At 40.3% G+C, this 22,962-nt stretch overlaps 1 protein-coding gene across 2 annotated transcripts in view; it reads left to right on the top strand.

The window, feature by feature from the left end:
* Positions 1-251: 251 nt before the first annotated feature.
* ARHGEF33 (Rho guanine nucleotide exchange factor 33) overlaps positions 252-22,962 on the top strand; it is a gene marked incomplete at its 5' end in the record, with an annotated part of 45,199 nt that continues 22,488 nt past the window's right edge. For both annotated transcript variants that reach the window (XM_081253510.1, XM_081253511.1), the window contains 8 exons: positions 252-276; positions 1,881-1,930; positions 10,174-10,338; positions 10,662-10,783; positions 11,679-11,821; positions 14,297-14,356; positions 15,185-15,409; positions 19,078-19,207. In XM_081253510.1, coding sequence (XP_081109636.1) covers positions 252-276; positions 1,881-1,930; positions 10,174-10,338; positions 10,662-10,783; positions 11,679-11,821; positions 14,297-14,356; positions 15,185-15,409; positions 19,078-19,207 — 920 coding nt within the window. The remainder of the gene's footprint in view (positions 277-1,880; positions 1,931-10,173; positions 10,339-10,661; positions 10,784-11,678; positions 11,822-14,296; positions 14,357-15,184; positions 15,410-19,077; positions 19,208-22,962) is intronic.

The following is a 22,962-nucleotide window of genomic DNA, read 5'->3' as shown; positions in this document are numbered from 1 at the left end:
TGAGTTTTAAGCCAAATATTTACTCAACAATGTTTTCACTCTTCTGAAATTGCACATAACGCCTGTTGCTTCTAAGAGCTGTGTTCATTTCAGTTTTTTAAAGTTAACACATAAAGTAAATCCAGTCACTTCACCTGTTCCCTTACTCTTGATTTCAATTGACAGGTCCGAGGAAGAGGGGATGGCCTGATCCAGGGACAATGAAGATGCAATGTTGAAGAATAAGCTGGAGGAGAGAAGCAACAGGCACCATGGAAAAAACCAAAACAAAGCAAGGTTAGATTTCTTCTATGTCTTGCTTTAAGGTTCAGGATTTAAGAAATGTAGGTTGTGGGCTTGTCTTGCCCTTGTCTCAAAACATGGTAATATGTTAACTTGACTATTCTCATTTCCTTATCATAGTAGAATGACCACGAAGAGCATAGACTTGGTGCTGGGGAAACAGGAAATGCGACATGTATACATACAATTTGAGTAGTTATGTTACTTTTCTTAGCAATAACTTTAGGACTGCCTCAGAACGACCTGCTGAATAAGGCCAAGATACATATTCAACTAACAGACATCCAACACCTCCTAGGCTGGCCTAGAAACATAGGGCTTTCTCTTTTAATCTTTACCATATAGAATCAACCATATAAAAGTAGGTTCTATTATCATCTCCAGTAGGTGAAGAAACAGTCATAGAGAAGTCAGGCTACAAACCACAACGTATCAACGTTTGACTCGGGAGCCTGGTCTCTGTTCCCAGGTTCTGGTTCTTGACATTATACCAGGCTGTTGGGACATAGCATAAAATGGGCTAAGTAATCTTTACTCAAGCTTGTGTGGGGAATTTTGGTAACCTCAAACCATCTGGATTTTATAGGGACAGCCCTCAGTGTGTATAAATTCTGGGCTGAGGTTACGTATTATTTATGAACTTAACATACCGAGGCTGGTTCCTCTAAGGGAGGGTTCCCTATACCCGCATGTCTTAGGAGAACAATATACACATTCATACAACCAAATATTTGCAACCAGGGGTTTCATCTATAAACTGCTTGATTCATACAATGTGATTCAATTCATACAATTCATACAAAGGAGATGTAGCTAAGTGCATGACTAAAGGGCTTCGTGTGGGCCGCATGTTTTACATGGATTGCCTCATCTTTAGAGCCAACCAATGTGATTCCAAAAGGTACATTCTAGGTCAACCTTTTTTCCTCCCTAGGTATAAATGGTTTTTATAACCTACTACTTCCTTTGTGTTTGACCTGTGTTTCACAGTCTCTGGTGTAGACAGTATTGTTTTCTTTCTACCTGCATCATTCCCAGACCCTTTGCATTGACAGTTCCCTTCTTTCAACCCTCTTGTCCAGGAGGATGGCAAGGTTCCCTTAGCTGATCAGGGCAGTGACAGAAGGGCAAAGTTCAGAGGTTTAGCAAGGATCAGAGGCAGGAGAAGTAAGGGATATTTTACAGAGGCCTCCTGAGAACAATAAAGTGACAACTGAATAGATGCCTTCCTGACTGTGGAACTATCCCCTCAAGTAAACCTCAGTCAGCCCCCAAAATAAGAGAGAGACCCTTCATGGGCATTCCCTTCTGACTATTTAATGATTACTCGTCATTCAGTTTGATTGAGAAACTTCCCCACCACGGTAGAGCATGGTTTTCTACTGTAAGAGTTACATCAGGTAGATATGGTTTGGTCATTAGGATGTAATATAAAATCACCTACACCAATTTATCTTTTGTTCTGGTTGAATCATTGGCTTCCTGTCATGTAGGCACAGATTTAGGATCCTATAAGTCCCCTTATTCCCTGCATGTGTCTGAAGAGAATAGGGATAGAATGAATTGTGTTGATTAAACAAAGCTCTTTCTCCCTACAGGAGAGAATGAACATAAGCCGATGAATAATCCTTCCACACAGATTTACCAGGTAAAGACACAGATTGTTTTGAGCTCTCCTATGTGTCACAGTGATGACTGTCCTTTACATATAAATGTTTTTAGCACTCATAAAAGCTTCTACATATATCATTGTATTTGTTCACTTAAGGCTGTGGGATAGGCAGGGACGAGAGTACCATTCACATTGTACTTCTGAGAAAACTGATGACTAAAGGACAACTTATCCGGTTTATAAATTACAGCACCACTACTCCCACATCAACGCTGCTTTTCTTCCTGTTGCCTCCATCAACCTGGCTATTACACTGTGCGATAACATTTCAGTCAGAAGGAGTGAGAGATCTATTTTTCTTAGTTTCTTATTTTAGCAGGGAGAACTGAGAATAAAAGGGGGTTAATATTGCAAGTGTTCAAATACGATAACAGAAAAAAAGTTAATCTTTTTTTAAACAATGGGAATAATTTGATTTACAAGGGAGATAAATGTTCTGCAAAATTTTATGTAATATGTTTGCAACGGGAGTCACACTGGGCTGCTTTGGCTCTCTACATAGCATTTCTTGGGCTTCTATCTTCCACATGTGATTTAAAGTAAATTTCTGTCCTTAAAAATCATAGAGATTATTCTGACATAATTTGTAATGTAAAAGTAGCTTGGGTTAGGGAAACCCATGCTTCTCTCTAGACTTAAGACATTGTTATCTGGAATACATGAGAAGGAAGAAAGAACTGGCAGGGTTTGATAGGGGTTGGGAGAAAAGCTGATTTCAAAGTTGGCTCTAAGGTTTTAAGCCCTGGTAACTAGGAAAAAGAGTGGTCTCCCAAATAGAGATATAGGAATCCAGAGGAGCAGGTAGTTTGGGGGAAATGTAACTTAGATTTGTTGAGTTTAAGTAACAGTAAAGTGAAAATAACAACTTGTTCCCAAAAATATCATGCAAGAGATCATTGCTGTGGACCCAACTAGGGCAAGCCAGCACAAGATTATGAAAACATTTTAATCATGTTGCTCCTAGAACCAGACCAGCAATCAGAAGGGGCGAAGGAAACAGCCTCATTTCAACTAAATGCATATTTACTGAGCAGTTACTATGTGCAAAGTCTTCTGCTTGGCCTAAAGGGAGATGAAACAGATGAAACAGACATTCTCATTGATTTTTAAGTGTCCATACAATAAGTAGCTCATACAAGGTAGGCTGTTGGAAGAATTACAACAGAGGTATTGATAAAATTCTATGGAATATTGGGGCTTCCCTGGTGGCGCAGTGGTTGAGAGTCCGCCTGCCAATGCAGGGGACACGGGTTCGTGCCCCGGTCTGGGAAGATCCCACATGCCGCGGAGCAGCTGGGCCCATGAGCCATGGCCGCTGAGCCTGCGCGTCCGGAGCCTGTGCTCCGCAATGTGAGAGGCCACAACAGTGAGAGGCCCCCGTACTGCAAAAAACCAAAAAAACAAAACAAAAAAAATTCTATGGAATATGGACAAGGGATGAATTAATATTGACTGAAGGATTTGGAGCAGGCATTTAAGGACGAGTTGATCATTGGTAAGTGGATATGTGGGAGGGTATTTCAGGCAGAGGGACTAGCCTGAACAAAGGTCTGGAAACCAGAGTGAGTCTTCACTAAGTGCTGATTTGATGCTTTACTTGTCTAAGACCTCCAAAAGCCTTCCCTGCCCACCTCCCCTCTGTTAACATCTGACCTTTGTATGGCATTTGAATGAGTGTGACTATCTCTTTAAACTCAGGTATGATTTAAAGTCTATTATAGATTTTATGTAGGTCACTCCCTGAATGTTGGCTAAATATAGCTGCAGTGGGGGTGGCCTCATTCTCTTATTGTATCACAAATCCAAGTACATCTGTTCACAGAGGAACAAATGAAGCAGTAGAAGTGAAGTTGGCTTATATGGCCTCTGTGATCCTGTGATTATAACCCCATCCTTGTTTTAAAAGAATGTCTCCTAAGCCCCAGTCTGTTTACTCCAAGCAACATTTAACCAAAAGAAGATAAAGGAGGAGAAGTAAAGAAGAAGAGGAAGAGGAAGGAGGGATGCAGGGAGAAATTAACTATAATAGGTACAATCTATACTAAAAAGGGAGAGCAAAATATGAAAGTTGAAGTGTCGGGAATTCCTGGTGGTCCAGTGGGTAAGACTGCACTCCCAATGCGGGAGCCCTGGGTTCGATCCCTGATCAGGGAACTAGATCCCACATGCATGCTGCAACGAAGAAGTCAGCATGCCGCAACTAAGACCCGGCGCAGCCAAAATAAATAAATATTAAAAAACAAAAAAATCCTGTGACATCGAAAGTTGAGGCAACATATGACATTTCAGCCATTTTCTATCTCCTTATTTTATTTTCTCAATAGACTCCCCCATCCCTACCTGACATTATAGTAAATATTAACTTGCTGATTTATTTTTTAACTGTCTGTCTCCTTCTCTAGAATGTAAGCTCCAAGGGCAGGGATTAGTACATTTTGCTCTCTGCGGAACTCTCAGAATAAAGTATAGTGCCTGGAATACAACACATATTCAATAAATATTAGTTGAATGAAAGAATGAATATCGTGAGATGTATATATCGCTTTGAGCCAAGAGGTCTGATGCAGTCATTTAGGCTGGTGCCAAATGGTATTTGGAAAATTGTCTGGTTCTTTGCAAAAGAAAGAAGTGATTCTCAATTCATACTCTAATCAAAATAAACTCAAAAGTGGATGAAAGATTAAATATTTTTAAAAACCATGAAAGTTTAGAATTAGTGAATATTTATTTTGTCTCTGGATGTGAAATGTCTTTTTAAGTAAAAAAGCACTGGAAGAAATCACAAGGGAGGGGCTTCCCTGGTGGCGCAGTGGTTGAGAGTCTGCCTGCTGATGCAGGGGACACGGGTTCGTGCCCCTGTCTGGGAGGATCCCACAAGCCGCGGAGCGGCTGGGCCCGTGAGCCATGGCCACTGAGCCTGCGCATCCGGAGCCTGTGCTCCGCAACGGGAGAGGCCACAGTAGTGAGAGGCCCTAGTATCGCAAAAAAAAAAAGAAAGAAAGAAAAGAAATCACAAGGGAAAGGTTAGAGAGTTCATCACATCACAATTAAAAATTTTCCCAATGTAAAAATATTTTCAACAAATTCAGAGACAAATAACAAAATTGGAAAAATTCCTACCAAAATATTACAGAGGTTTAATGATGTATAAATAGTTCATAGAATTAATAAAAAGAAAACTTCTGAAACCCCGGTAGAATATGGGCAAAGAACGTAATTTTCCAAAGTAAGATTACAGATGGCTAATAAATGGAAGAAAAGGTTGAAACTCAAAGAAACAATGATTAAAACAAGGAGCATTGGGCTTCCCTGGTGGCGCACTGGTTGAGAGTCCGCCTGTCAATGCAGGGGACACGGGTTCGTGCCCCGGTCCAGGAAGATCCCACATGCCGCGGAGCGGCTGGGTTCATGAGCCATGGCCGCTGGGCCTGCGCGTCCGGAGCCTGTGCTCCGCAACGGGAGAGGCCACAACAGTGAGAGGCCTGCGTACCGCAAAAAAAAAAAAAAAGGAGTGTTACTTTTTGACTACCTAATTAGCAAATTAAAAAAATACAATAATTAATAGTATTTAGATCTGATGAGTGTGTGTGTAAATTGGTGGAACCTTTTATGAAAATTAATAGTTAAAATGCAGTAAAGGTGTTAAAATGTTTGTACCCCAAATTGGTTCCCTGTTCTTTCGATGGACGTGACCTCCTCAGTAACAGTAAGGTACCATGACCTAAATCAGGTCACAGAAGGCAACAGGAGAATGAGCACTACTATCTCCCAGTTCATTCCAGGTAGCATTACTGTGGACCAGGTGAATCAGTGTGGACACGCTGACTGCTCCTTAGCTTAACATACTTCCTTTTATTTGAATCCAAGTCTGTCCCCTTTCCTTCCTGTCCTTGGTCCACTGCACATGGCCCTCTCCAAGTCCACCCCAATATCTTCTCGAGAGTCACACTGTGTTGCTTCAGCCTTGATTACTTCATTTTGAATATGTATTCTAAAATTATGATTCCATTAACATGAGAAGTGGGGGTCGGGGGTCCCCAATTAAGGCAACAGATGTGGCAACTGCGCAATTTATTTCTAGCTCAACCCTCACACTAATGATTTGAACTCCAGCTGTGTTTTTGCCTCACTTGTAGCCTTAGCAATGTAGACTCTTCAGCTTCCACCAATTATACTACCTATGTTTCATACATCTTGTCTGAGACATGTTTCTCCAAATACACTAATTTAGGACATTGCACATCATACAGAATGTTTCTAAGAATATACAACCATACTGTTATAACTTTTCAAACCCTCTGGTCAAATATATTTTACATAATTATTAATTAATTAAATATGTTGTCTCCTTCTAATACGGTAGATTGTCCTTTGGGTCAATACAACCTAACATCCTTTGACTCACAGTAATTTCATATTTAGGAATTTATCCTAAGGAAATAACCTGAAATACATACAAATCTTTAAATAAAAAGCATTCTATTCCAATGCATTATTGTATATTGAAAAATTACAAACAACAAAAATTTCCAACAAGGGTAAATGGGTAGGTAAACTCTGGCACATCTATAGGATGGAATATTATATAGCCATTAAAAATACCTACTTAGAAAAAAATTTGAAGGCTAAGGGAAAGGGCTTACAAGCATGTTAGCCAAAAGAAAAAAAAAAGGGAGGGCAGAATCAAAATATATCTTTAGTGTGATTTCAACAATATAAATATCTGCATTTATATTCACAGAACAAATTACAAGGAAAGATGCCAAAATGTTAATCGTTATATTAATGAGACTTGAGGTGACTCTCTATTTTCTTCTTTATTTTTCTCTGTAATGAAAATAATTTAAGAAAATGAGTTATGTACCCAAAGAAACTCTAACTGAAAAACTATGGGAACCAGTCCTGCAGTAATAGGTTTCATCATCAAAACTGCCATTGAACATTTTCTAGGATTTGTAAGCCCTGTTTGAGCCTCGGTCTCTTTTTACCATTGAGGAATGTTCTTCTAACTCCAGAGACGTTAACTCTGCTAGACCTGTGGTGCACCCAAGGATGGATAAGATAAAGTTCCAGCCCAATGGGCTTCACAGCAGCCTCAATAGTGCCCTCTAAGAATGACTTTAAGGATCAACCTCTGCAGGGAGTGTAGACGAGTAGATTTGGGAAATTTACTCTTGACTGTTCAAATGACTCACCTACTTTGTGTTTTAAATCACTGCGTTAAATTAATTGCAATGGATTAATTTGTTGCATTGGATTAATAGAGGCCTACAATTAGGAAGTGGCAGCTGGCAGAAAGAACCTGTTCCTTCTGTAGCAGCCGCAATTTAGGGGGAAGCCAAAGCAGTTACCTTGCCATCCTTGCCATCATGTGCTGCTTCAAAATACCTGGGCTTTTGCTCCTGTAGAGCCTTTAGTCAGGTGTTGCAGGAATTTGGCATACCTTGTGGAGATTTCTCAAATCTTGACATTTATGACTTTGCAGAGTTCTCAAGGCACAGGCCCAGTCCCTGAATTTGCTTCATAGCAAAGGAAAGAGAGAAGTCTGTGTAAAAAACAAGTTGGAACAACTTACATAATTTATGAAAATTTAGTTTGAGGGATCTTTGGTGGAAAAACAAAAAGGGAAGACATTGACTAAAATTCATCCTGAGAAGAGTTAAGAAGCCAAGAAAGTAAAAGAAATTGAGAAACAGAAATTAAGAGCATGAAATAGGAAGAATTCGGACTCCCCTCCCCTATTTCTTTGAGCCTAAGATGCCCTCTGTGGACCGTAGGCTTTGAAGTACAAGTCTTCCCTGCACCTGCCTCCAGTGGGAGCCCGCCTCCAGCGGCAGGATGGAGGGATCATAACCTCTCTAGAGCAGCTTCATGAAAAAATCAACGAGATGAGGAACGTGTTCAACTCGCTGGAGAACAAGGTAGACACCCATTTCTAATCCTGGGGGTGGGCTGCGGGCTGTCAAATAAGAAAGCTGCAGAGAGAGCAGAAAAAAGACAAGTCCATGTCTTCAGAGTATTTTTTTATTCACAAATGAATGGCCAGTTGGTACCAGAAAACCAGTCTGTAGCAGCTAAATATTTTAAGAGCCCCAAGCACCTTAAAAATGACCTGTTGTCTCAGGTGTGTGATTGTATTCACTATGGCATCCGCTCCCTGGCTGATCAGTGGTTGTGAAGCCGTTTATAAAGCAGTAGTGTTACTTCAGTGGCAGGTATCTAGGGAGCTCAAAGTAATACATGGAAAGGAAATGGGCTCGTAGCTCTAAATGGTTTCAGAATTCCCAAAGTCCCTATACAACCTGGCTGTTAGTGAAATGTATTGATAATTTTTTGAGAACTGGGGTTCTAACAGGTGAGGAAAATCCTTTCCCCAGGACCCTGCTGCTTCCTTTTGCCTTCTGGGGAAAACTCCACACATCCACCTAAGGGAGCAGTGAAAATGAAACCTATTTCTGTTGGAAAGTGGTTCCCTTTTTTTTTTTTTTTTCAAGCAGGAAATGTGAGTGAATGTCAGGCTTCCTTCCTTCAATTTTAAAACTTGCCTAGGTTTTGCTTTGATTTTATATGGCCATCGATTTCATTTTGCTCACAGAAGATGAATTTATATAATGAAAATTACCAGATCAAATGTAGTTGATCTGGTGATTTAATCAATCATGACAACTGAATTAGGACATGTGCCGAAATCCATCACAGAGATTAATTAAAATTAAAAATGACTGGAATGAAAAACAGATTGTTCATGTTGTTTCCCAATCTTTCAGCTCCAAACACTTGACAGGGCATGCTTTTTCCCTCAGAATGACCCCTTTGGTTTCTCTTATTTCCCCCTCCTCCTAGCCCTCGAAAGAAAAATTTGTGAAGCACAGTGAACCACAAAACCCTATATTTTGCAAATACGGTGTAGGAGAGTAAGTCATTTTATAATTGGAGATGCCACTGCAATTTGGAACCATTTGGATAATCAGATTCTAAAAGTGTTTAGAAATACACATTTGAAGAAATTTTGTTAAGGTACCTGGACTTTAATTTCCATCCCTTTAAAACAAGCATACTTGGTGGATACTTTTAATTGTAGAATAAACCTTCTAAAAAGTTCTGTTGTAAAAAGCAATCTGGAGCTAAGCATTCCTCTGCTTAGCAGAGTGTAAGATCATAAATATCATGAAAGTAATGTTATCATTATCTTATTGTTATTATTATCTTAACTTTCTGTCTGTTGAAAATGTTTTTTTCATTTATTCAATAAATAAAACTGAACTTTAGAAGTGCTCCATTTTCTCTACATTTGTTTGTGCTTAACTTTCTGGTTTGCTACTTAAAGGGGGAAAAGAATTAAAATTTCTTGAACACATTTTATGTATCAAGCATATGCTGTGGCAGGCACCTTACCTACATTTACTCATTTAATTCTCAAGATAGCCTAGTGAAATGTTATCACAGCTATTTTATGAATGAGGAAACTGCTACAAAGAGGTTAACCAACTTGCCTGAGGTTTTAGTACTTGTAGGAGAGTGCTAGGATTTATACCCTATCTGACTCCAAAATTGACACCCTTTTCATGGTTGGAAGTTGACAATAAAAATCCAGTGTGCATTCCTACACAACTGGGCTTGATGGCTGAAGATAATTCACATCACTATCAATGTGCTGAACTTCTACTGTTGTAGTTATTTCCTGCCACTGGAAATACCATTATCTCCTTTTCCATGATATCATCCAAGAATATTAAAAAAAAAACTTATTCCCTTTCAAAGAAATATTCAGATATGCTTAATTATTACTCTTTTTATCGTTTCACTTTTTAAGGAAAAAATATCTGAATTTCTTCAACATCCCTTCTTTCATGGAATTTGAAGAGTTACAGATCAACACTGTCTTTCACACGCATATGTTGCTTTTCAAGTAAATCTCTTTTTAATCAAAAGTGTGAGAATAAATAGTAGCTTGCAGAAGCACTTGCCAACTTAATTAAAATTGCTTGCTTTCTTGTCACTATCAAACTTCAGCATGTGTGATATAAAGAAGATCCTCTTCTTCCTAGATGAATGGGGCCAAGGTTTCCTTAAGTTGTCCAAACTTTAGTCTTCTAGTAAATGAGTTCTGCACATGTTCAAGAGCCTGATTTCTCAAACAAGAGAAACGTCCGAGGTGTCAGTGATACCATTTATAATAATTTATAGCAAACTGAATTCACTCTTTGTGTATTATTTAGTTGCAGGCTCTAGCCTCTGAACTCAAAACTGGCTTCACAGAAGCAATGCAAGAACTGTCAAGAATTCAACATGGAGAATATGCTTTGGAAGAGAAGGTTAAGAGCTGCAGATGTTCCATGGAAGAAAAAGTTACTGAGATGAAGAATTCACTGAACTATTTTAAGGTGGGCCCCTCTTCTATTTCCCTGCTGAAGAGAGATTCCTGGTTTTAGTAACAGAAATAGAAAACTTGCCTTTTTGCCTAGCAACCAAATACAAGAGTATTCCTCTGACCCATCCACTGATTTTCATGGAAAAATATCTATATCATGTTTTTACTTTCTTGGATCTCTGTGTTAAAATTAGAAGCTACAATAGAAGTAAAATTGTTATCGCTCATTCATTGATTCAACAAGTATGTATTAAAAGTTTACTGTGTACTAGATATCATGTTATCTACTTCTACTTCATACACCAGGTTAAATACATATCAATTCTTATTTTTTAGGAAGAGCTGAGCAATGCCATGTCAATGATCCAGGCCATCACTTCCAAACAAGAAGAAATGCAACAGAAAATTGAACAGCTTCAACAGGAGAAGCGAAGAGAATCTCGAAAAGTTAAACCCAAGTGAGTGTCTGACCAAAAAATTGACCAAAGGCAAACCCATAAGCAATGGCTTGTACAAAGGCACCAGGAACACCTTCCCCACCCTTGGTGTACAGCTGGCCACTGGGCTCCATGGGCTAGCATGTGATGGAGGTTATGCAGCATAAAAGTTGGTTAATACTAAAAATGAATGGTAATAGAAAATGCACTTAATACAATAGGAAGTTAAATGAAAAGGATGTAAAGTGCCATGTAGAATTTAATTTCAACTGTAAAAACATGTAAAATAACAACTAGAAAGATATATTTAAATTATGACTGTGTTAAGATAGTGGGGTCACCAGTGATTTTCTTTCTTTATTTGTTTTCTGAAATTTCTCTAATACTATTATTTGACTTTGACCATTGAAAATATATTTATGTTAAACATAAAATATATTTATCTCAACCAGGTTGAATCAAGTAAAGCTTCACCAATAAACAGACATAATCCTCATTGTTACGTGTTTTAACATTATCAGATTTAAAATAGAAATAATATCTGTGTGACCCTGGAGAATGGTTCATTGTTTTCAGTTGAGGACCTGCTCCTTCCTGCTACCTTTGTGTTGGTTTGCGAAGAGAATGTAAATCATCCCAAGCAAATTGACACCGCTGTAAACTCTGTGAAGATCTTGACCACAGGGAAGCCAGTAACAGAAAAATATGAATATAGATATTACAATTAGAAGGTGATTTGTAGATGTTTGATTTTTTTTCTCCAGCTTTGGTAATGAATCATGCAAACTGCTAGTATTTAACTGTTTTTAGTTTATAAAAACAGCACTTTTGTAGGGTTCAGAAGTTTTCTTGACCTATTCTGAACTTGCTCTCCTTACCCCATCATGTATTAAGATCCTTTGTTGTCCTTCCTTAGGAAAACTCAAAAAGAAGAACATGGCTCACAGGCCGGACCTGCTCAAGCACAAGGAAGTCCTTTCCGTTCCATCAATATCCCTGAACCTGTTCTTCCAAGTGAAGACTTTACAAACCTTATGCCTTCTCAGGCCTATGAAAAAGGTACAGTTCACACATCATACTGAATTAGCCAAGTAGTTCTTCCTTGGTTCCTAGGGCTTAAGTAACGTTGAGAATAGGCTTACATCATCCATCCTTATTAGAGGAAAATGGTGTATTGCTCAGAATTTTTCCTTTTGTAACTGGAATGTAGAAGAATCCAGGGGATCTAAGAGATGGGGAGAGTCTGCCCAATTTTAAAAGATTTTCTTTTGGGGGAAAATACTAATCTGGGTATTCTAAGTTTCAAATGGATTGGAAATAACTTATTGCACAATAATACTCTACCAGCCATAGGAGAAAAAATTTTAAAAATTATTCACTCTAATAAATTGCTTTCTTTTCTTCATTATTCTCAATCCTTGTCTCTCTGCATAGACATAAAATTGTGTGTTCTCCTTTTTTTTCATTCAAGTTTTCACGGATATGAGAAATTCATATCTGCTCTAACTGGCAGGCAGTGATGTCAGTGACAATCTAACTCTGTACTCCCTTTTGTCTGGAAAACTGATCTGGTGTTGTTTGTGGGCTGAAACAGCCACAGGCACATCCCTGATCTGGGATGATGGAACAGATGTTAGAAAATAATTGCATGTGGCAGTACTGAAGAGACTGGCTTTAAAGCGATGTCATTAACCATGTTCGATTACATGTTTGCTACATCTTTGTATCCTCAACAATGTCTAGCAAGCACCTTATACAAAGGAGCATGAATGTAGATATTAACATTGGATGAATTTTCCTCTTATTCTGGTCTCATGTCAAAAGTCTCCAAAAGAGGCTCAGTGACTTCTAGATCAATTGTAAGCTCCTCAAGGGCAGGACTGGTGGTTTTCTACCCTTATGGCTTAAGAAACAATGTGGCTCATATATTCAAAGACAATAAATGTGCTTTGGATAACTGAATTTAAAACTCCTAATCAAGTGGTTTTTAATAGGTATTAACTTCAAAGTACAGACTTGCTTTTTTATTTTTAGTTTTTACCCATTTGAGTAGTTATTTTAGAGACTCAATAGGTACAGCCTGGGAAAACTCATTTGATCCATCTGGGCAGTGGGTTCATCACAGGTCGTCCTACTTTCTTTGCTCCGTGTCATAGAGAGCACGACCTAAAAGGATGATCTTGTTAGGGAAGAATATAGAATGGACTTGGAAGGTAGAGGTCAGATCAATGTCAAGCCTGGGGCAGCCGACCATGTTCACAAGATAAAAGGTTAAAAGTTATACTTGCAAAGTGCCCAGGTGGATTTAAACTCGCTGTTTGGTGGCAAATTCTCCTTTCTTCCTTGTTATATGGGTATGGCTTATATAACATAGTTTATTCTACTGAGTTGCTACAGAAATTTGGGGATAATGTGCTGTAGTAAGACATTCTGGATATGATTGGTGGTAGGTTATGTTAAAACTCAGGGTCAAAGGACCAAACTTTTAGAAAGGGTTGGCTTACCCATTGTTAATTATAAAATGGTGCCATTGTTATCTACTGACCCCAAATTCAGTATCTTAAAATAGCAAACATTCATTATGTCAGTTTTTCTGAGTTAGGAATCTGTGCACAGCTTAGCTGGGTGCCTCTGGCTCAAGGTCTCTCATGAGGTTGCAGCCAAGGTGTAGCCGTCCCACTACCCTTCCTTCTATCCATCCATCCACTCCAGGCACTGATTTAGGTGGTGGGATGTCATAATGAACAAAACAACAAAAAGTCCTTCCCTCTTGGAGTTCTTGTTCTGAAGGAAGCAGACAATGAACAAGACAAATAAAATATGTAGTGTGTTAGATGTGATAAGATGACAAATAAGGAAACACAGGTGTAATTTTAGAGAGGGTGCCAGGTAAAGACCTGAAGGAAGTGAGAAAGTTAGTTTATGGATATCGGGTGGAGGGAAGGGAACAGCCCCAAGGTCCTGGTAGGAACATAACTGATATGCCCAAGCAATAGCAAGAAGACCAGCGGGGCTAAAGCAGAATGAACAGGGAGACAATAGGAGGTGTGGGGTTTTTTTTTTTTAAAGAAAGAAAAATATCAGGCAGGGGAGGGGGGCAGATATTTCAGGGCCTTAAGATCAATCTAAGATCTTTGGCCTTCGCACTGAAACGAGAAGCTGTTGGAGGGCTAAGCAGAGGCTTGACAGGGTCTGCCTTACATTTTAAAAGCATTGTTCTGGCTCTGCTCAGCATTACCATCCTCACCATCATAGTTACACGATAATTAACTCTTGCTGTGTGCAGTTTAGAAATGTTATCTGATTTAATTCTTAGGGTTATCTATGAGTTAAGTACCACTTATTATATCTTTTTAGAAATGGGAAAATAGTACTTGTCATACTATATTGTAATTCTCTTTTTTCTTTTTTAACTGCGCTGGCTCCCCCAGTCAAAGGTAAGCTCTGTGAGTCTATCCCAGTTCCTAGCTCATAGAAGGTGCCAGTCTATGATAGTGAAATGAATACCGACTGAAAGCTTTCCTTCTTCTGCAGCTCAAGAGGCCAGATCCATGCATGTAGGAGATAGCAATGTGAAGGGAATGATGGGTCCTGGTGAGTGGCTCTTCTCTGAGCTCTTTTTTCTTCTAGCAATTCCCCCCTTTCCCTTCTTCTACCTTCCGTGTTTCTACTCCCTAAGTCCCAAACCAGGCATGAAAGAACCCAAGCGAGGTAAAGCACTATGGTTACTAAGATTCCAAGACGTGTGCTGGACTAGGTTGGTGACTCAGTTAAACCCAAAGACAGAGAAGGGGCAGAGAAGTTTGAGACAAAACCAGTATTCTTGGTTCCTTCGGGCTCATTTTAGTTACCAATGAACTTACACTTGCTGAGAACTCACAGGTGTAGGTAGCATGACATAAGTATTCTGAGGACCACACACCTTATAGTTTATGTAATTTAAAAGTTGTTTATTTAAGAGGTAATTCACTAGAATTTTATAAATTATTTCATCTTCCCTCCCTCCCTTCCTCCTGCCTTTGGGAAACTTACCATCATTAGGGCCAAGAAGGACAAATTCCAAAATAAGACATTGTGTTTGGCACCCTTCTTCCTCCTCTGTCTGTATTTTCTTCCCTGGTGTGCTCACCTGAAAGGCAGCAGGTATGAGGAGTCAATACATACTATTATAAGTTAGTTACACTATTTTATAAATTTATTTTTTAAAAGTCCTTATTCAGTAGAGACTGCGTACAAAGAGTGAGAACATAGACCATAAACAGAGAAAGGTGATGCTTTGCAATTGTGGAGGCTTTTAATCCTTAATTGGTATATTTAATCCTCAAGGGATAGCTGTACCCAAGCAGAGGCATAATATTTAAGAGTTCGTAACAAATATAATCGTTAAACAATCAGAACTTGATGGCAGACGTTATTTTTCAGGAATGAACCCAACAACTCCAGAAGCAGAAGAAAACCTTAAGTCTTGCCTCTCGGCTGATATCCAACACAAGGGCCATCTTCCACCTGGTGTGTGGAGGCAGCCAAAGGATAGTAAAGAATGGGGTGAAGAATATGTCACGAAGGACCACCCAGATAAACTCAAGGAAGCTGGCCAGGGCAGACACAGCTCCTTGGAAAACATTTTATGTGAAACCTCTTTAGCTGGTAAGTCCCAAGGGGAAATTTATTTATTTATTATTATTATTTTTTGTTGTTGTTGTTGCGGTACTTGGGCCTCTCACTGTTGTGGCCTTTTCCGTTGCGGAGCACAGGCTCCGGACGCGCAGGCTCAGCAGCCATGGCTCATGGGCCCAGCCGCTCCGCGGCATGTGGGATCTTCCCGGACCGGGGCACGAACCCGTGTCCCCTGCATCGGCAGGCGGACTCTCAACCACTGCGCCACCAGGGAAGCCCCCAAGGGGCAATTTAGATGCAGTGGACCTATGAGACCACCCAGCCTCTGGTTTACTTTTGAGATGAACAAACTAAAGTCTTTAGAGGTAAAGGGACTCACCTGAGGTCACACGGCCAACTGGGACCACCACCTTGATTCTGGGTATCCATGACATTTAGTAATGTAGTGTTTTGTAAAAAAGGCATAAGGTTAGTGGAGAAGAGGGCAGAATTTTGTGATCTATTTATTCAGTGATAGGGAATGTTCAATATATGAATCTTGTATCAGGAGTCCACCACCAAAACACCAAACGCTGCAATAAGGTCTGTTCTCCCTTCCTCCTTTTTTCCCTCTTTCCTTTCCTTCAAATCATAAATCATCACTGAGCACTTACTATTGATATATGTCAGACAATGGCATATCCCTCTGTTTTGTGGGAGGTAATTAAAAAATTTTTTTTATTATAAAATACATGAAAAATTAAATAATACTAAAAGGTTTATTATGAAGACCAGTAACAACCATTTTAAATTCTTTTGACAGTTTTTTTCTGGTGCTTGCTTCCATGTTTTAAAAAGAGTTCATGCTTCTATTTTTCTATCAGTACTTTATTGATGGTTAATTTACATAGAGTAAAATTCACAAAGCTTAAGCTTAAGCTCACTGTCCCCCTTGTGATCACTACCCAGGTCATGATATACAGACCTGTATAATATAATAAATATATTAATATTTCTAATAATAGAAATATTACCACCAGAATGTTCTCGCATGCACTTTTCCAGGCAATATCCACCCACAGAACAACTACTCTGACTTCTGTCACTATAAATTAATTGTGTCTGTTCTTGACTCCATATAAATGGAATATTATAATATATAGTCTTTTGTGTCTGGCCTCTTTCTCTCAACATAATGTGTTGTGTGTAATTCATTCAGCAGTTTATTCCTTTTTATTAATCATATTGAATAAATTTACCATAATTTTTCCATTCTCCTGATACTGGACATATGGATTGTTTCCAGTTTAGGGCTATTATAAAGAAAGCTGCCATGAATATTCCTGTACAGATTTTTTTTTTTTTTTTTTTTTAGTGTATGCCCTCATTTCTCTTGGGTGTATACACAGGAGTGGAATCTCTAGATTATAGAATAGGATTATGTTTAAGTTTAAAAGGAATTGTCAAGCAGTTTACCAAAGTGGTTGGAACATTTTATACTCTTACCAGCAATGAATGAAAGTTCCAGTTGCTTCACATCCTTCTCAATATTTAGTATGACCAGCCTTTAAATTTGAACCATGCTTGTGGGTGTGTCCTGGTATCATATTGTAGTTTTTTTTTTTTTTTTTTGGCTGCACTGAGTCATAATTGCTGCACACGGGCTTTCTCTGGTTGCGGCGAGCAGGGGCTACTCTTCGTTGCTGTGCGTGGGCTTCTCATTGCGGTGGCTTCTCTTGTTGCCAAGCACGGGCTCTAGGTGCACAGGCTTCAGTAGTTGAAGCATGCGGGCTCAGTAGTTGTGGCTCGGGGGCTCTAGAGCGCAAGCTCAGTAGTTGTGGCACATGGGCTTAGTTGCTCCGTGGCATGTGGGATCTTCCCAGACCAGGGCTCGAACCCGTGTCCCCTGCACTGGCAGGCAGATTCTTAACCACTGCACCACCAGGGAAGTCCCTTTAAAAAATTTTTTTGTTGTTGCTTATTTGGTTGTTCCAGCTCTTAGTTGCAGCACATGGGATCTTTGTTGTGGCTGGCGAGATCTTTTAATTGTGGCATGCGTGATCTTTAGTTGCGGCACGTGGGCTCTTAGTTGTGGCATGCGGGATCTAGTTCCCTGACCAGGGATCGAACCCGGGCCCCTGGAATTGGGAGCACAGAGTCTTTTTTTTTTTTTTTTTTTTTTTTTTTTGCGGTACGTGGGCCTCTCACTGTTGTGGCCTCCCCCGTTGTGAAGCACAGGCTCCAGATGTGCAGCCTCAGCAGCCATGGCTCACGGGCCCAGCCGCTCCGCGGCATGTGGGATCCTCCCAGACCGGGGCACGAACCCGTATCCCCTGCATCGGCAGGCAGACTCTCAACCACTGCGCCACCAGGGAGGCCCGGGAGCACAGAGTCTTAACCGTTGGACCACCAGGAAAGTCCCCCTCCTCCTTTTAAAAATAAGTGTATACTTTTTCCTTCTCTTTCTTTTATGATGTAAGATTGATTAAATGTCTGAGGATTCTTAGCTAATTATTTATATCCAAGAAAAAAGCCCTAAATTTAAATAAACCTGAAAATTCTGTGTTGGTTAAGCTTATCAATAAGTGAGCTTCATTATCTGCTAAACAGGTGGCAAATTACCTTTTTGATAGGTGACCTCTTTATGTCAGTGTTTGTAGATCTTTTTCACTTGGGCAGTTCAGTTTCTCCAGTGGAAGGTCCTCCCCTCTCCTCCCTGGACAGTGTAAGTCTGGCTGCTGGCATTCTGGGACCTGCATTGGAAGAGGCTGAGAGGAGTCTGACTGTTCCGTATGCAAGCCTTCTCTGAGTCCCTTTGTTTTCTTTTTTTTTATTATTTTTTTATTATTTATTTATTTATTTTTATTAGTTTCTGCTTTATAACAAAGTGAATCAGTCATACATATACATCTGTTCCCACATCCCTTCCCTCATGCATCTCCCTCCCTCCCACCCTCCCCATCCCACCCCTCCAGGCGGTCACAAAGCACCGAGCTGATCTCCCTGTGCTCTGCGGCTGCTTCCCACTATCTATCTACCTTACGTTTGGTAGTGTATATATGTCCATGCCTCTCTTTCGCTTTGTCACAGCTTACCCTTCCCCCTCCCCATATCCTCAAGTCCATTCTCAAGTAGGTCTGTGTCTTTATTCCCGTTTTACCCCTAGGTTCTCCATGACCTTTTTTTTTTTTTTTTTTAAATTCCGTATATATGTGTTAGCATACGGTATTTGTCTTTCTCTTTCTGACTTACTTCACTCTTAAGCATCTCAACTCTGCCCTCTGATGTTAGCTCAGATACCAGAGACTCAGGCTTCTCTAGTTTAATTTTTCTCATTTCCCACCGGGTGGAAATGAGGAAGCCATCTGGCATGGGGATGGGGAGCTGGAGGTTCAATTGCACTTTATATAGATTACTTCTCCTGTTTACAGCATTGCCCCTTATTTGTACGTTCTGTGGTGCCTTGGTGCCTCCAATCCTTGAGCCTTTCTGCTTCTTAGCCGATTTCCCATCCTCAGATGAAAACACCAAAGTAAAGGGTTTTGTGCCCTTTACTCTGCTGAATTAATAAACATGCATCCATTCTGTTTTACATCTTCCAAAAACTTGTTGGTTTCTCTTTATATTGCTTTCAATATCTCTTGATTGCTTTCTAACATTTAATGGGGTTTCAGGGAAGAGTGGTTAACTAAAATTCCCTCCTTGGTTTGTTTTTAAAGCTAAAAGACAGACTGTGGCTTTGGAACTGCTTGAATCAGAAAGAAAATATGTCATTAACATCTCTCTGATCCTGAAGATCAAGGCAACATTCCAGGGGTCAGATGGAAAGAGGAATTCCAAAGAGAGAAGGTATCCTTGTATTCATTGCCTTTGCTTTTCAGGTTGATTAAAATTTAAGGTAAGTTGTTTATTGTTTCCACTTTGGGAATTCTGGGACCTGTAAAGAGTTCCAGAAATAGTCTTTGAAAAGAGAATATCAGGGACAGCAGGTAACCCTTGGCAAGTCTCAAATTTAGATTCTGAGCAGATAAGAAAATGATGGTCTCTGGGGCTTTCAGTGTCCCTGGCCTGTTAAGAACCTAAAAGAGGAATAAATGCTACAGTGAGGGAGGCATTCCTGTCTGTTGCCATCTGCATGTTCCACTGGGATCCTGGAAGACCCCCTGGAATCACTTCTCATGAAAGTACAGGGAATGGATGCAATGGAGGCCTGAAGTGGCCATTAGATAAATGATACAGGGCTGATATAGCTATGAACTTGGACCTTTTTCATTGTTTGTTCACGTGATCCTGGATGACGTGTGAGTCGTGTGTGTGTGCACCTGTGTTGTGGCGCAGTGCTTCCAGAGGGCCTGTGATGTGTTACAACAGCTTGCTAGCCCCAAGGGTACAACACTCCTCCATCTATCTCTCTTTCCAAACTTCAGATTTGCTCTGCTTGCCTCTCTGTTGAGAGAAAGCAGGAAAGAGAAACTATGATTTGGTGGGAAAAGACTAATGTAATAAAGATGTAATAATCCAGATCAACTGAGGAAAAGGCCAATCCAAATAAATGAAAAGTCTGGATGATAGACTACTGGAGACAAATACAGCATCGCGACTCTAAGCATTCTGTCGGGTAATATACACTGGCGGCTCATAAACCGTGGGATGCCCTAACTATGTTTTCCTGATTCTTATCACCACTCCCCCCGCCAATCTTACTTGGCTTTGCAGCTGCCAGCTGTACACCCAGTCACCAAAACGCAATGCTCCCCCTATCTGAGTGATTGAGGTAAGAAAATATTCCCTGACAAATCCACCAGTGGCTTAACTATTTTCAAGAATTGTTTCACTGGGACTTCCCTGGCGGTCCAGTGGTTAAGACTCCGTGCTTCCAATGCAGGGGGCGCGGATTCGATCCCTAGTTGGGGAACTAAGGTCCCACATGCCGCACGGTGTGGCCAAAATGTAAAAAATAAATAAATAAAAAGGAATAAATTTCTTTAAAAAAAGGAATATTCATTGTTAAAGAAAAGAATTATGAAGTAAACAAAACAGAAAGCAGCAAGGAGCAGAAAGGGTAATGTGACACTTAAAGCTGTGAACAAGAGAGGCTCTGGATTGGGTTTTGCTTTCTCTCAGCGGCCACCTAGATTCTTGCTGGTCCTTCCTTTCCCTTCTGGCCACTTGATTCCCCCTCCTTCACCCCAATCGAGCTTGTCCTACCCTCCCAGATTGCCCCTTCAGCCCTCTGAGAAGTCTCTCTGGCCTCTAGCTACCTTGCTGTTGCCAAAGACTTGCTCAGTTTACATTAAAAACCAATCTAAAACTCCGTATACCTTTTGATGGGCTTTGCCTCCACATCTAAGATTCTAAGCCAGCAGCATCTCTTTCCAGTCTCTGAGAATGTGGGGATGGAGCAAGGAGAGAGAAAGAGAGGATTGTTTGTTCTGGAATACAGTAACCAGGCCCCATGCTTGGCACTTCATGTATATTAACTTCATGAAATCTTCACAAGAACCCTGTGAATCCTACCTTATAGATGAAGAAACTCAGGTCTAGAGAGTTTTAAAGCCACAAAACCAATAGGTGCCAGAACTCAAGCCCAGGCCTGTCTGACCCTGTGTCTTTTGCACTTTCAACATCACACTGCTTCCCTAAGGACCACGTGATTGCAAAGATACCACCTCGACTAACAGCAATATGCCAAGTGCCTCAGCCAGAAGCCGACTTTGTCTCTTCCTATTTCACAACTTATGCTTCTCTCTTAACCGCCCATAAGTTCTTACTTCAGATCTCAGCTGACTTGTCAGGTAGGGATATATTCTTAGCTCACGGAAGCTCTTTTCTACTTGCCCTCACTTCTACTTCTCATGACCCATTACTGAGGAAGAAGTGGGCCTTTCCCCCAAATCCTGAGATTAAAAAAAATTAAAACTATCATGCCATCCTCAGTAAAAGTAAGACAATGGCTATTTCTCATATCCATGATAATGCTATTCATGTTAGTTATCTGCTAAGCAACCCTCTTTTTTGTTTTCATAGCCCAAGAAGAGAAAAGCTTCAACTTAGTACTCTTAGTGCTAATCTCTGGTTCTGGGGTTTGCAGTGTTGCCCTTCTCCTACCTGGGGTTAGATCTTCATCCTCCTCCTTTACTCACTATGTTTCTTTTTTTTTTTTTTAAAGCTTTCTGAAGCCTCTAGGTGTACTTTATTTAAGTAGACCAGCTGAATGAAATACAAAACAGAATGAGATTATTCCTCTTCCCTACTGGCATTTTTCCTCCTATGCAAAGATAAAAATTATTTATTAACATTTACTATTTTTCCCATCACAAACTGCAGGCCTTCTGCATCTTCTACCCTCACTGAAAAGTCACCTGGGGGTGAAAACAACACCCACTGCAACTACATACCTGACACTCAAACCTGAGGTTGCCATGTCTTCTCAAGCCTATAAAATAAAACTTCAGGTTTTCCGCAGAAAAACATGAAGCACTCAGGAGTCTCCTCAGGCTGTTTCAAGCCAGCCCTGCCCCTGGCTAAAAGGGCCTGACGCTGCAGGGGCAAAGGCTGCCAGCTGACGCCTGAGGGGAACGTGCAGGCTGTTGTTCATCTGTAGGAGGATCACAGAAGTTGGAGTTCTTGGCTTTTTCCGGTATGATTCACGCACACAGAGCCACAACCTCAGGCTCAAACAGTCCTGTCTGAACCCTTATCAGGAAGGACAAAGTCAGCTCCACAGGACTGCCAGTTAGCCTTAAAAGCTAAACTCCAGGGCCACCTCTACCAAGAACTCAGAGAGCTGTGTGCTTCAGATCACCACCAGGTGGCACATATTTTAATTATCGATGCCTCACCCTGCAGCTGAAGCTCAGGAGCTGTTTTGACTTAAGAGCTAAGTTATTAATTTGAAACTGTAACTGGATTTTCATTGATTGCTTTTAGTTTATTTTTCTCGTTGCTTGGGTACTGTATTGCGGGAGTTGAAATTACTTTGAAGGCTTTAGAAAGAATAAACTACTCATGTTGCCATAATCTCACTCCTGGTAAGGAATAGAAAATAAGTTGAGCATGTAATACTTTTGTCTTAATGAAAAACTTGCTTCTGGGAATCAGGTCTGGCTCCAGGCAAAATAGTGAAATAGATTAAGTGTGTCTATGCTTCTTGCTTCTTTCTCCCTCTGCTCTCCACTTCCTGGCTTACCTCGTCCACACTCTTCCCTGATTTCAAATATTAACCTTATTAAATTAAAAAAAATTTTTAAAGCCTGTTTTCAATATTTGGTACAGAACCCACTGTAAACCATTGCCCTTCATGTAACTTACATGCTTCCATGATGCTTCATGGGAGACTTAGCCTTTTCTGACCTTCATCCTGAAACCTTACTGTTAGCCCAGTGGACAGTCCAGGAGACATCTGGACTCTAACCAAGTTACCAGCTGCCAACTCTGCAAGTACACTGGTCACAGTGTAGCAGAAGGCAGCTTTCTAGAAAGGAAAGAAAAAGAAAGGACAGGACAGGAAAGGAAGGAAGGAGAGAAAAAGAAAAGAGATAACCCAAGACATATTATATAACCTACAGTGACAACCCATCAGAAAGTCATATCTCACCACGGTG

Source organism: Mesoplodon bidens (genome assembly GCF_964165515.1).
Source record: "Mesoplodon bidens genome assembly, chromosome: 14".
Taxonomy (NCBI): Eukaryota; Metazoa; Chordata; class Mammalia; order Artiodactyla; family Ziphiidae; genus Mesoplodon; species Mesoplodon bidens.
The sequence above is the reverse complement of the archived record's forward strand: the minus strand, read 5'-3'. Positions and strand labels throughout refer to the sequence as shown.